The sequence below is a fragment of the Boleophthalmus pectinirostris genome, unplaced genomic scaffold, assembly GCF_026225935.1.
Source record: "Boleophthalmus pectinirostris isolate CB_2022bp ecotype Guang Dong unplaced genomic scaffold, ASM2622593v1 HiC_scaffold_9, whole genome shotgun sequence".
Taxonomy (NCBI): Eukaryota; Metazoa; Chordata; class Actinopteri; order Gobiiformes; family Gobiidae; genus Boleophthalmus; species Boleophthalmus pectinirostris.
Window position 1 is genome coordinate 39,175,269 of NW_026571541.1, and position 13,010 is coordinate 39,188,278.

The 13,010-nt window shown below is 46.0% G+C and overlaps 3 protein-coding genes across 3 annotated transcripts in view; 2 read left to right on the forward strand and 1 right to left on the reverse strand.

Annotated features, from left to right (window-relative positions):
* The window catches only part of supt5h (SPT5 homolog, DSIF elongation factor subunit), a 30,962-nt gene extending 27,696 nt beyond the window's left edge, over nt 1–3,266 (reverse strand). The window contains exons 1-4 of the mRNA XM_055166587.1: nt 3,119–3,266; nt 2,826–2,941; nt 1,009–1,168; nt 8–73 (exon numbers count right to left, since the gene is read on the reverse strand). Of these exons, the coding sequence (XP_055022562.1) occupies nt 8–73; nt 1,009–1,168; nt 2,826–2,912 (313 nt within the window). The 5' untranslated portion in view covers nt 2,913–2,941; nt 3,119–3,266. The remainder of the gene's footprint in view (nt 1–7; nt 74–1,008; nt 1,169–2,825; nt 2,942–3,118) is intronic.
* Nucleotides 3,267–4,043: 777 nt separating this feature from the next.
* On the forward strand, nt 4,044–4,775 carry triap1 (TP53 regulated inhibitor of apoptosis 1). The gene has a single exon (XM_020935265.2). It carries the CDS (start codon nt 4,068–4,070, stop codon nt 4,383–4,385), a length of 318 nt encoding a protein of 105 aa, XP_020790924.2. The 5' UTR covers nt 4,044–4,067; the 3' UTR covers nt 4,386–4,775.
* Nucleotides 4,776–6,171: 1,396 nt separating this feature from the next.
* LOC129412633 (uncharacterized) lies at nt 6,172–6,852 on the forward strand. Its single transcript, XM_055166738.1, has one exon. It carries the CDS (start codon nt 6,172–6,174, stop codon nt 6,850–6,852), a length of 681 nt encoding a protein of 226 aa, XP_055022713.1.
* Nucleotides 6,853–13,010: the final 6,158 nt, after the last annotated feature.

The window sequence follows — 13,010 nt, forward strand, 5'->3', positions numbered from 1 at the left end:
TTTGAACCTTTGTCCATAATGTCCTCGGCCGCTTCATCGTATTGGTCCTCGTCTTCATACTCGTCGTCCACGTCTGAAAAACACAAACCATCACCGTTAAAAAAATTAAAATAAATAAACCCGGACGTTATTTGGCCCAAGTTCATTCACTTCAGCGGAGAAAAACTGGGAAAAGTCGATTGGTTTGTGTAAAATTGACACGGCAGCGACAGCCGCTCCTCAAACTGTTCTGTGTTTCTGTTTCTTTGGAAAATTCTCTAAAAAAAACAACAACTCTGCTCTAATGAGGACGAGCCCACAGTCTGGTTTAGTCCTGGTTCAGTCCAGCTTTTAGTCCCGATTTAGTCTCAATTTAGTCCTGGTTTAGTCCTGGATTTAGACCTGGTTTAGTTCTGGTTTAGACCTGGTTTTAGTCCTTGGTTCAGTCCTGGTTCAGTCCTGGTTTAGTCCCAGTTTTAGTCCCAGTTTTAGTCCCAGTTTTAGTCCCAGTTTTAGTCCCAGTTTTAGTCCCAGTTTTAGTCCTGGTTTATTCCTGGTTCAGTCCCAGTTTTAGTCCTGGTTCAGTCCTGATTTTAGTCCTGCTTTAGTGCTGGTTTGGTCCCAGTCCAGTCCTGGTTTAGTCCCGGTTCAGTCCCGGTTTTAGTCCTGGTTCAGTCCCTGGTTCAGTCCCTGGTTCAGTCCCGGGTTCAGTCCCGGGTTCAGTCCCGGGTTCAGTCCCGGGTTCAGTCCCGGGTTCAGTCCCGGTTTTAGTCCCGGTTTTAGTCCCGGTTTTAGTCCCTGGTTCAGTCCCTGGTTCAGTCCCTGGTTCAGTCCCTGGTTCAGTCCCTGGTTCAGTCCCGGTTTTAGTCCTGGTTTTAGTCCTGGTTCAGTCCCTGGTTTTTAGTCCTGGTTCAGTCCCTGGTTTTAGTCCAGGTTCAGTCCAGGTTTTAGTCCAGGTTTTAGTCCAGGTTTTAGTCCAGGTTTTAGTCCAGGTTTCTTTCATGAACCAGGTCGAGTTTGGAGTCGTACCGGCTTCGTCCAGGATGAAGCCTCCGTGTCTGGGTTTCTTTCGCGGTCGGTCGTCATCCTCCTCTTCCTCCTCCTCGTCGTACTCGTCTTCATCGTCCAGCAGATCTTCTCCCTCCTCGTCCGCGGCTTTGTCACTGCCGACGGGGCTCCCTCCTTCCTCCTGACGCACAAACAACACACACACACACACACACACACACACACACACACACACACACACACACACACACACACACACACAAACACACACACAAACACACACACACACACAACACACAAACACACACACACACAACACACACACACAACACACACACAAACACACACACACACACACACACACAAACACAATTCAGTTTATCCCTGCGCCGTGTGCCGACCGAGACTTTTAATCTGATAATTTTCTGCCCGACGACGCTTTTTACATCCACACGTCTCTGTTTTTAGTTTTTTCTGATCGCGGCCCGTTGTTAAACACACAAATCTAAATATTACAACACAATTTTGAAGCTAAAACATCATTAAAAGTTTATATTTTGCAACTGTGACTGTTGTGTGTCGTGTTCTAACGATTTTCTACCTTCAGTCCCTCGTCAAGCTCACGTCAAATCATCCACAAGACACGGAAAAGTCCAACAAAAAAAATTTAAATAAATCTAATAAAAATAAAATCTAAAAATTGTTATATCTAATAAATAAAATCTAATAAAAATAAATATTTTTTATTTACATTTAATAAATAAAATAAAAATGAATAAAATAAAATAAAACATTAAAAAAAATAAAAAAAACTTCTAAATCTAATAAAGAAACTCTAAAAAACATAAATAAATACAAATCTAATATAAATAAATATAAAAAAAATTAAATATAAAACAAAATCTAAATCTAAAAATAAAATAAAATAAAAAAACAAAATCTAATAAGAAATGTAAAAAATTTAATCCAAAACAAAAGTCCAACAACAAGCACACTAAAGTCCAACACCAGCACGCCCACTGTACACACACTGTACACACACTTTACACACACTGTACACACACTATACACACACTATACACACACTATACACACACTATACACACACTATACACACACTATACACAGTTGAGTTCAGAAAGTTCCAGGTCAAGAGTTTAGGAGTTAAACTAAAACATTCTTGTGTCGTGAGTCACTAACAACAATAAAAACTGATGGAAACAAACACAACACTAAAATAAGAACTGTGATAAATGAATGTGTCGTCCACACATGGTCCTAAACCAGATTAAACCAGATTTAAACCAGACTGAAACCAGATTTAAACCAGACTGAAACCAGATTTAAACCAGACTGAAATCTGGTTTCAGTCTGGTTTAAAATCTGGTTTAGGACCATGTGTGGACGACACATTCATTTATCACAGTTCTTATTTTAGTGTTGTGTTTGTTTCCATCAGTTTTTACTGTTGTTAGTGACTCATGACAAGAATGTTTTAGTTTATCTCCTAAACTCTTTACTTGGAACTTTCTGAGCTCAACTGTGTGTGTAATGTGTATGTAATATGTGTAATGTGTGTATAGTGAGTGTGTTGTGTGTATTAACCGTGTATAAACCAGACTTAAACCAGATTTAAACTTGTTATAGTTATATGATGACTCCATCACTGAGAGGAGATTTTCTCTGGACTAGAAAAGTTTGTGGAAGGAGCTCGGCGCAGTGTGGGAGCTCCAGTTTGAGTTTTATAAGATGTTTGATGAGAGAAAACATTTATTTTAATCAAGTGTATTTGTTCGTCTGGTGTTTGAAGCCGCAGAGCAGCGCCTCCTCCCGGGTACCTCGTTCTCCTCCGCCTCCTCCGCCTCTCCGTCGCTGCTGCGCTCGCTCTGGTTGTCTGAAAAGTCGCTGTCTTCGCTGTCCGACATGTTTCCTTCTTTAAATCTTTTTCCTCGACCTGAAACAAAAACAAAAACAAAAACAAACCCGGTGAAAACCCCGCGGCTAATGCTAAGCTAACGCTCCACCACAACAATCACAACGGGCCGAGGCTAAAGCGGTTAGCATCTGCTCAATATCGGCTCCAAACTACAACATTACAACAGTTAGACATGAAACATGGCACTTGTCAGACCTTCGTGAATGTTCCGGTGCGGTCTGGTCTCCGCTGTTCGGTTTAAATCGACACTTTTATTCAAATTTCCACTTCAGAAACGGAGCTCACGTCAGGGCTGCACACGCGAGACTTGGAACTTCCGCTCAGTTCTCGCGAGATTAGAAAGAGGTCTCACTCTGACACCTTTCCCATAGAACTGTAATAAAATCTAATAACAATAAATAAAATCTAATAAAAATAAATAAAATCTAATAAAAATAAATAAAATGTAAAATCAAAATGTATATTAAAAAAAAGAAAAGAAAATGTATATAAGAAAAGTAAAATGTAATGAAAAGATAAATCTAAAAAAAAATCTAAATCGAATAAATAAAATTAAATCTAATCAAATAAATAGTTTTATAAAAAAAAAATAAAATCGAATATAAATAAATTCAAGATAAAATCTAAATTTATTTCTAAAAAATAAAACAATAAAATCTAATAAAATAAATCATTTTTAATTTAGATTTAATAAATAAATAAAATAAAAAACTAATAAAATCTAATAAAATTTATAAAATCTAAAAATAAAACATCAAAATTTATGAAATAAAATAAAAAAAATAAAATCTAAAAATAAATAAACAAAATCTTTTTTAAAATCTAAATCTAATAATGAAACTCTAAAAAATGAATACATATAATTTAATAAAAAATAAATCTAAAAAAAATTTATCTAAAAAAATCTAAATCTAACAAATAAAAATAAACAAAAATAAACAACTTTTAAAAAAATGTAAACAAAATTTAAATCTAATAATTAAAATCTTTTAAAAAATCCAATTAAAAAGTAATAAGATCGAATTTTAAAAAGAAAGAAAAACTGTGTGTGAGTGGTGCATCTGTCGTTATTCAGCACCTTTGTTACGTCAGACGTCCAAAAACCAGCCAATCACGTACCTCGACTCAAGGACAGCGTCTGCGCATGCGTCGGCGGCGTACGTTCGGCTCCGACACCAGCGCATTTTCTGCACTTTTTTCCCCTTTTTTGCGTCTTTTTTCGCGCACTTTTCCGGACATGAACAGCGTCGGGGAGTCGTGCACGGAGCTGAAGCGCGAGTACGACCAGTGCTTCAACCGCTGGTTCGCCGAAAAGTTCCTGAAAGGCGATCGAAGCGGAGACCCGTGCACGGAGAGCTTCAGGACATACCAGCGCTGCGTGCACAAGGCGATCAAGGACAAGGACATCCCCATAGACGGCGTCGACTTCATGGGACCGAGCAAAGACAAGCCCGAGACCTGAGCGACGCGCAAAAACCGAGACTTTACCGGGAAAAAACCGGGACTTTACCGGGAAAGAAAAAGACCAACCGCGGCCAAGTGCGCAACCAAACTACTGAGCATGCGCAGAGGCGGACACTGGCGTGGGACGATGAGGAAACAGACGCTGGACTTTACAAAACTTTAATTAACGTTTACGAGGGTTTTTATACTAATAATACGTCACATGTTTGTGTAAATATTGGTTTAATCTCATTTCTAACAATAACGGGACGAAAGCGAAATGTAAACAACACGTCATCCTCAGTGTTGGGGAGTAACAGATTACATGTACCAGAGTAATCAGAGTACAAATGATGAGTAACTGTATTCAGTTACAGTTACTTTGTTGAAATAAATGGATTACACAGTGGTATTTTCCTGTTTTCACATTTTGGGCTAAACCAGGGCTAAACCAGGACTAAAACCAGGACTAAAACCAGGTCTAAAACCAGGACTAAACCAGGTCTAAAACCAGGTTAAACCAGGTTTAGTCCTGGTTTAATTCTGGTTTAGACCTGGTTTTAGTCCTGGTTTAGGCTTAGTTTAGTCCTAGTTTAATCTTGGTTTAGTTCTGGTTTAGACCTGGTTTAGGCTTAGTTTAATCTTGGTTTAGTCCTGGTTTAGACCTGGTTTAGTCCTGTTTTAGACCTGGTTTAGTTCTGGTTTAGACCTGGTTTAGTCCTGTTTTAGACCTGGTTTAGTCCTGGTTTAGACCTGGTTTAGACCTGGTTTAGTCCTGTTTAGTCCTGGTTTAGACTTGGTTTAGACCTGGTTTAGTCCTAGTTTAGACCTGTTTCAGACCTGGTTTAGACCTGTTTCAGACCTGGTTTAGTCCTGGTTTAGACCTGTTTCAGACCTGGTTTAGTCCTGGTTTAGACCTGTTTAGACCTGGTTTAGTCCTGGTTTAGACCTGGTTTAGACCTGGTTTAGTCCTGGTTTAGACCTGTTTTAGACTTGGTTTAGACCTGGTTTAGTCCTGGTTTAGACCTGTTTTAGACTTGGTTTAGACCTGGTTTAGTCCTGGTTTAGACCTGTTTCAGACCTGGTTTAGTCCTGGTTTAGACCTGTTTTAGACCTGGTTTAGACCTGTTTCAGACCTGGTTTAGACCTGGTTTAGACCTGGTTTAGTCCTGGTTTAGACCTGGTTTAGTTCTTTTGTGTTGGACCAGGTCAGGACTCTCAGATTTCTTTCAATCTGTGTCACAGACAAACACACTCGTCTGTCGCTCCCTCCATCCCTCCCACAGCTCCTCTCCTCTTTTCTCACTTCTCTCACTTCTGCCTCTCTCTCTCTCTCTCTCTTCATCTCTTTTTTCTCTCTTTCGTTCTTCTCATTTTCAGACGTTTAGATTCTGTCCATAAAATCCCCCTCTCCTCTCCTCCTCCCTTCTTCTCTTCTCTGCTTCTCTCCCTTCTTTCTCTCTTCTCCTCCTTCTCTTCTCCTCCTTCTCTTCTCTTGCTCCTCTCATTTTCTGGCGTGGAGTTTTGTCTCACGCTCTTTTGGCCTCATCAAGTTTTTGAACCAGGATTAAACCAGAACTAAACCAGGACTAAACTAGAACTAAACCAGGACTAAACCAGAAAAAAAAATAAAAACAAACAGTTTGTTTCTTTCACATGTTTGAGTATTTCTTTATTGTGAGTTTGTCTCTAAAGCTCCAGACGCTCTGTTCCACCTGGTGATGTCATGAAGTGGTGGTTTTAAAGCTGCACTGTCACTGCTCTGTCTGGAATGTTCCACAGTGACTTTAAACATCCGTCCGTCCATGTTCTTCTTCTTCTGGTGTCCACCACAGACCACAGACCCGACGCCCACAGACCCGATGCCCACAGACCCGACGATGCCCACAGACCCGACGCCCACAGACCCGACGCCCACAGACCCACAGACCACAGACCCGATACGACCCCCACAGACCACAGACCCGACCACGACCCGACGCCCACAGACCCGACCACGACCACAGACCCGACGCCCACAGACCCGACCACAGACACGCACAGACCCGACGCCCACACCCGACCGACGCCACAGACCACAGACCACAGACCCGACGCCCACAGACCCGACCACAGACCCGACGACGCCCACAGACCACAGACCCGACGCCCACAGACCCGACGCCCACGACCACAGACCCGACGCCCACAGACCCACGACCACAGACCCGACGCCCACAGACCACAACCCGACGCCCACGCCCACAGACGCCACAGACCCGCCCACAGACCCGATGCCCACAGACCCGACGCCCACAGACCCGACGCCCACAGACCGACGCCCACAGACCCGACGCCCACAGACCACAGACCCGACGCCCACAGACCCGACGCCCACAGACCACAGCCCACAGACCCGAGCAGCCGCATGGACAGTAGAGGAGAATGAAGCTCACTCAGACTCCATGTCTCCAGTCTCCCCTGGAATCTGGGAGAAGTTCTCCTGAGGTGTGAGTTGAAGGTTTCTCTGACAGAAGCTCCTCCAGATGTTCCCACAGACCCTCACTCCACACCTGGACCTGCCAGATCTTTCCTCCTCCACCAGTGAAACCAACTCACCACCAGGGGGAGTCCACAGCTCTGCTCCTCTCCTCACCCGAGTGTCCAGGACACACGGCCGGAGGTCACATGACACGACTACAAAGTGGCTCGTGGACCTGTGTCCTGGTGCCACCTGCACTGATGGACCTTCTGCTGAACATGGTGTTGGTTCTGGACAAACTGTGACTAGAACAGAAGTTCAGCAACAGAACACGGCTCAGGTTCAGATCAGGATGTTCCTCTCCTGGTGTCACTGCTGTTGCCCACGTGGAGGAAAGTCCGGGCACCAGACCCTCGCTGTGACGCCCACCCCAGGCCTGGCTCCAGGGTGACGCCCACCCCAGGCCTGGCTCCAGGGTGACGCCCACCCCAGGCCTGGCTCCAGGGTGACGCCCACCCCAGGCCTGGCTCCAGGGTGACGCCCACCCCAGGCCTGGCTCCAGGGTGACGCCCACCCCAGGCCTGGCTCCAGGGTGACGCCCACCCCAGGCCTGGCTCCAGGGTGACGCCCGGTGACGCTGACCCGGGCGACGTCACTGGTCTCTGTGTGTCACTCATCATAAAGAGGCTTCTGACCCACGACCTGGACCCGACCAGGAGCATGAAACCCCCAACAACAGAACTTCCACGATCAGGGGGTCAAGGACAGGTAGTCCTGGTTCAGTCCTGGTTTAGTCCTGGTTCAGTCCTGGTTTAGTCCTGGTTTAGTCCTGGTTTCAGTCCTGGTTCAGTCCTGGTTCAGTCCTGGTTTCCATGGTTAGTCCTGGTTCAGTCCTGGTTTAGTCCTGGTTTAGTCCTGGTCCTGGTTCAGTCCTGGTTTCAGTCCTGGTTTTCCTGGTTTAGTCCTGGTTTAGTCCTGGTTCAGTCCTGATTTAGTCCTGGTTTCTGGTTTAGTCCTGGTTTAGTCCTGGTTCAGTCCTGGTTTTAGTCCTGGTTTAGTCCTGGTTCAGTCCTGGTTTCCTGGTTTAGTCCTGGTTTAGTCCTGGTTTCAGTCCTGGTTTAGTCCTGGTTTAGTCCTGGTTTCAGTCCTGGTTTAGTCCTGGTTTAGTCCTGGTTCAGTCCTGGTTCAGTCCTGGTTCAGTCCTGGTTTCCTGGTTTAGTCCTGGTTCAGTCCTGGTTTAGTCCTGGTTTCAGTCCTGGTTTAGTCCTGGTTTCAGTCCTGGTTTCAGTCCTGGTTTAGTCTTGGTTCAATCCTGGTTCAGTCCTGGTTTAGTCCTGGTTTAGTCCTGGTTCAGTCCTGGTTTAGTCTTGGTTCAGTCCTGGTTTAGTTCTGGTTCAGTCCTGGTTTCAGTCCTGGTTTAGTCCTGGTTCAGTCCTGGTTTCAGTCCTGGTTTAGTCCTGGTTTCAGTCCTGGTTTAGTCCTGGTTCAGTCCTGGTTTAGTCCTGGTTTAGTCCTGGTTCAGTCCTTTAGTCCTGGTTCAGTCCTGGTTCAGTCCTGGTTTAGTCCTGGTCCTGGTTAGTCCTGGTTCAGTCCTGGTTTAGTCCTGGTTAGTCCTGGTTCAGTCCTGGTTTAGTCCTGGTTCAGTCCTGGTTTAGTTCCTGGTTTAGTCCTGGTTTCAGTCCTGGTTTAGTCCTGGTTTCAGTCCTGGTTCAGTCCTGGTTTCAGTCCTGGTTCAGTTCTGTAACTGGATCTTTCAGGTCTTTCTTTTATTGGGGTCATTATGAGAAAAGAGACAAAAAAAAAAAAAAAAGAGGAGAGACTGACTCAACATGAAGGTCTGAGCCAAGACCAGGACCAAACCAGAACTGAACCAGGACTCAAACTTGTTTGGTTGTGTTTGTGTCGCCATAGTAACGGCTGAATAATCCACCCTACACACACATGTAACACCCCCCAACACCACGTCACTGAGAAATATCTGAACCAGGACTAAACCAGGACTAAACCAGGACTAAACCAGAACTAAACCAGAACTAAAATCTGAACTAAAACCAGGACTAAACCAGGTCTAAACCAGGACTAAACCAGGTCTAAACCAGGACTAAACCAGGTCTAAACCAGGACTAAACCAGGACTAAACCAGGTCTAAACCAGGACTAAACCAGGACTAAACCAGGACTAAACCAGGACTAAACCAGGACTAAACCAGGACTAAAACAGGACTAAACCAGGACTAAACCAGGACTAAACCAGGACTAAACCAGGACTAAACCAGGACTAAACCAGGACTAAACCAGAACTAAACCAGGACTAAACCAGGACTAAACCAGGACTAAACCAGGACTAAACCAGGACTAAACCAGGTCTAAACCAGGACTAAACCAGGTCTAAACCAGGACTAAACCAGGACTAAACCAGGACTAAACCAGGACTAAACCAGGTCTAAACTAAACCAGGACTAAACCAGGACTAAACCAGGTCTAAACCAGGTCTAAAACCAGGACTAAACCAGGACTAAACCAGGACTAAACCAGGACTAAACCAGGACTAAACCAGGACTAAACCAGGACTAAACCAGGACTAAACCAGGACTAAACCAGGACTAAACCAGGACTAACCAGGACTAAACCAGGTCTAAACCAGGACTAAACCAGGACTAAACCAGGACTAAACCAGGACTAAACCAGGACTAAACCAGGTCTAAACCAGGTCTAAACCAGGACTTGGTCAGATCTAGGTCGTCTCGTTCGGTTTCTCGTCATTTCTCTCATAATTCAGATTTGCCCCGAGGCCGACGGTTCCGGTCTTTTCTCTGACCTCACCTGGGAAAGGGGCGGGGCCTCTGTGGGCGGGGCCAGGTGAGGGGGCGTGGTCAGGGGTTTTATTTACAGGTGTGTCGAGTCCCGGTCCAAATCCTGATCTGATCCTCGAAGACTCTACAGAGACACTCCTGCGACCAACGGTGAGTCAAACCAGGACCAGACCAGGACCAGGACCAGACCAGGACTAAACCAGGACTAGACCAGACCAGGACTAAACCAGGACTAAACCAGGACCAGACCAGGACCAGACCAGGACCAGAACAGGACTAAACCAGGACCAGACTAGGACCAGACGCGGACTAAACCAGGACCAGACCAGGACCAGACGCGGACTAAACAAGGTCCAGATCAGGACTAAACCAGGACTTTGTGATTTCTTTTTTAGTTTTGACTGAAAAATAAAATGTTTCATTATTAAAGCTTCACTGCGGAACATTTCAGCTCAAAGTCTAAAGTTTATTTTTACATTTACAAGAATCTAGAGTCAGAACTGAACAAAGAGGTTTGATATCAAAAGGTCCAGTCCTGGTCTGGTCCTGGTCCAGTCCTGGTCTATTCATAGTTTCCAGGACTAGACCAGGACTAGACCAGGACTAGACCAGGACTAGACCAGGACTAGACCAGGTCCAGTGTCAGAGTTGGAGTTGGGAGGAACTGTCCGTGGTGCTGATCTTGTCGAGGGACTTTGAAGCTCTTTTGTAAATTCAGACTTTTATTTTGAAATCAGTGACATTCAGAGTCCTGGTCTAGTTCTGGTCTAGTCCTGGTCTAGTCCTGGTCTAGTCCTGGTTCTAGTCCTGGGTCCTGGTTTAGTCTAGTCCTGGTCTAGTCCTGGTCTAGTCCTGGTTTAGTCCTGGTTTAGTCCTGGTTCTAGTCTGGTTTAGTCCTAGTCCTGGTCTAGTCCTGGTCTAGTCCTGGTTTAGTCCTGGTTCAGTCCTGGTCTAGTCCTGACTCTGGTCTGTGTTTAGACCAGGTCTAGTCCTGGTTTAGTCCTGGTCTAGTCCTGGTCTAGTCCTGACTCTGGTCTGTGTTTAGTCCTGGTCTAGTCCCGGTCTAGTCCTGGTCTAGTCCTGGTTCAGTCCTGGTCTAGTTCTGGTCTAGTCCTGGTCTAGTCCTGGTCTAGTCCTGGTCTAGTCCTGGTTTAGTCCTGGTTTGGTCCTGGTTTAGTTCTGGTCTAGTCCTGGTTTAGTCCTGGTCTAGTCCTGGTCTAGTCCTGGTCTAGTCTAGTCCTGGTTCTAGTCCTGGGTCCTGGTTTGGTCCTGGTTTAGTTCTGGTTTAGTCCTGGTCTAGTCCTGGTCTAGTCCTGGTTTAGTCCTGGTTCAGTCCTGGTCTAGTCCTGACTCTGGTCTGTGTTTAGTCCCGGTCTAGTCCCGGTCTAGTCCTGGTCTAGTCCTGGTTTGGTCCTGGTTTAGTTCTGGTCTAGTCCTGGTCTAGTCCTGGTTTAGTCCTGGTCTAGTCCTGGTCTAGTCCTGGTCTAGTCCTGGTTTAGTCCTGGTTTGGTCCTGGTTATTCTGTTTAGTCCTGGTCTAGTCCTGGTCTAGTCTAGTCCTGGTCTAGTCCTGGTCTAGTCCTGACTCTGGTCTGTTGTTTTATCCTGGTCTAGTCTAGTCCTGGGTTTAGTCCTGGTCTAGTCTGGTCTAGTCCTGACTCTGGTCTGTGTTTAGACCAGGTTTAGTCCTGGTTTAGTCCTGGTCTAGTCCTGACTCTGGTCTGTGTTTAGACCAGGTCTAGTCCTGGTTTAGTCCTGGTTTAGTCCTGGTCTAGTCCTGACTCTGGTCTGTGTTTAGACCAGGTTTAGTCCTGGTTTAGTCCTGGTTTAGTCCTGGTCTAGTCCTGACTCTGGTCTGTGTTTAGACCAGGTCTAGTCCTGGTCTAGTCCTGGTTTAGTCCTGGTCTAGTCCTGGTCTAGTCCTGGTCTAGTCCTGGTCTAGTCCTGACTCTGGTCTGTGTTTAGACCAGGTCTAGTCCTGGTTTAGTCCTGGTTTAGTCCTGGTTTAGTCCTGGTTTAGTCCTGGTTTAGTCCTGGTTTAGTCCTGGTCTAGTCCTGACTCTGGTCTGTGTTTAGACCTGGTTTAGTCCTGGTTTAGTCCTGGTTTAGTCCTGACTCTGGTCTGTGTTTAGACCAGGTCTAGTCCTGGTTTAGTCCTGGTTTAGTCCCGGTCTAGTCCTGACTCTGGTCTGTGTTTAGACCAGGTCTAGTCCTGGTTTAGTCCTGGTTTAGTCCCGGTCTAGTCCTGACTCTGGTCTGTGTTTAGACCAGGTCTAGTCCTGGTTTAGTCCTGGTTTAGTCCTGGTCTAGTCCTGGTCTAGTCCTGGTCTAGTCCTGGTCTAGTCCTGACTCTGGTCTGTGTTTAGTCCCGGTCTAGTCCTGACTCTGGTCTGTGTTTAGACCAGGTTTAGTCCTGGTCTAGTCCAGGTTTAGTCCTGGTCTAGTCCCGGTCTAGTCCTGACTCTGGTCTGTGTTTAGACCAGGTCTAGACCTGGTTTAGTCCTGGTTTAGTCCAGGTTTAGTCCCGGTCTAGTCCTGACTCTGGTCTGTGTTTAGACCAGGTCTAGACCTGGTTTAGTCCTGGTTTAGTCCAGGTTTAGTCCCGGTCTAGTCCTGACTCTGGTCTGTGTTTAGACCTGGTTTAGTCCAGGTTTAGTCCCGGTCTAGTCCTGACTCTGGTCTGTGTTTAGACCTGGTTTAGTCCTGGTTTAGTCCCGGTCTAGTCCTGACTCTGGTCTGTGTTTAGACCAGGTTTAGTCCTGGTTTAGTCCTGGTCTAGTCCCGGTCTAGTCCTGACTCTGGTCTGTGTTTAGACCAGGTTTAGTCCTGGTTTAGTCCTGGTCTAGTCCCGGTCTAGTCCTGACTCTGGTCTGTGTTTAGACCAGGTCTAGTCCTGGTTTAGTCCCGGTCTAGTCCTGACTCTGGTCTGTGTTTAGTCCCGGTCTAGTCCTGACTCTGGTCTGTGTTTAGACCTGGTTTAGTCCTGGTTTAGTCCTGGTTTAGTCCCGGTCTAGTCCTGACTCTGGTCTGTGTTTAGTCCCGGTCTAGTCCTGACTCTGGTCTGTGTTTAGACCTGGTTTAGTCCTGGTTAGTCCTGGTTTTAGTGGTCTAGTCCTTGACTCTGGTCTGTGTTTAGTCCTGGTTTAGTCCAGGTTTAGTCCCGGTCTAGTCCTGACTCTGGTCTGTGTTTAGACCTGGTTTAGTCCTGGTTTAGTCCCGGTCTAGTCCTGACTCTGGTCTGTGTTTAGTCCTGGTCTAGTCCTGGTTTAGTCCCGGTCTAGTCCTGACTCTGGTCTGTGTTTAGACCAGGTCTAGTCCTGGTTTAGACCTGGTTTAGTCCTGGTTTAGACCTGGTTTAGTCCCGGTCTAGTC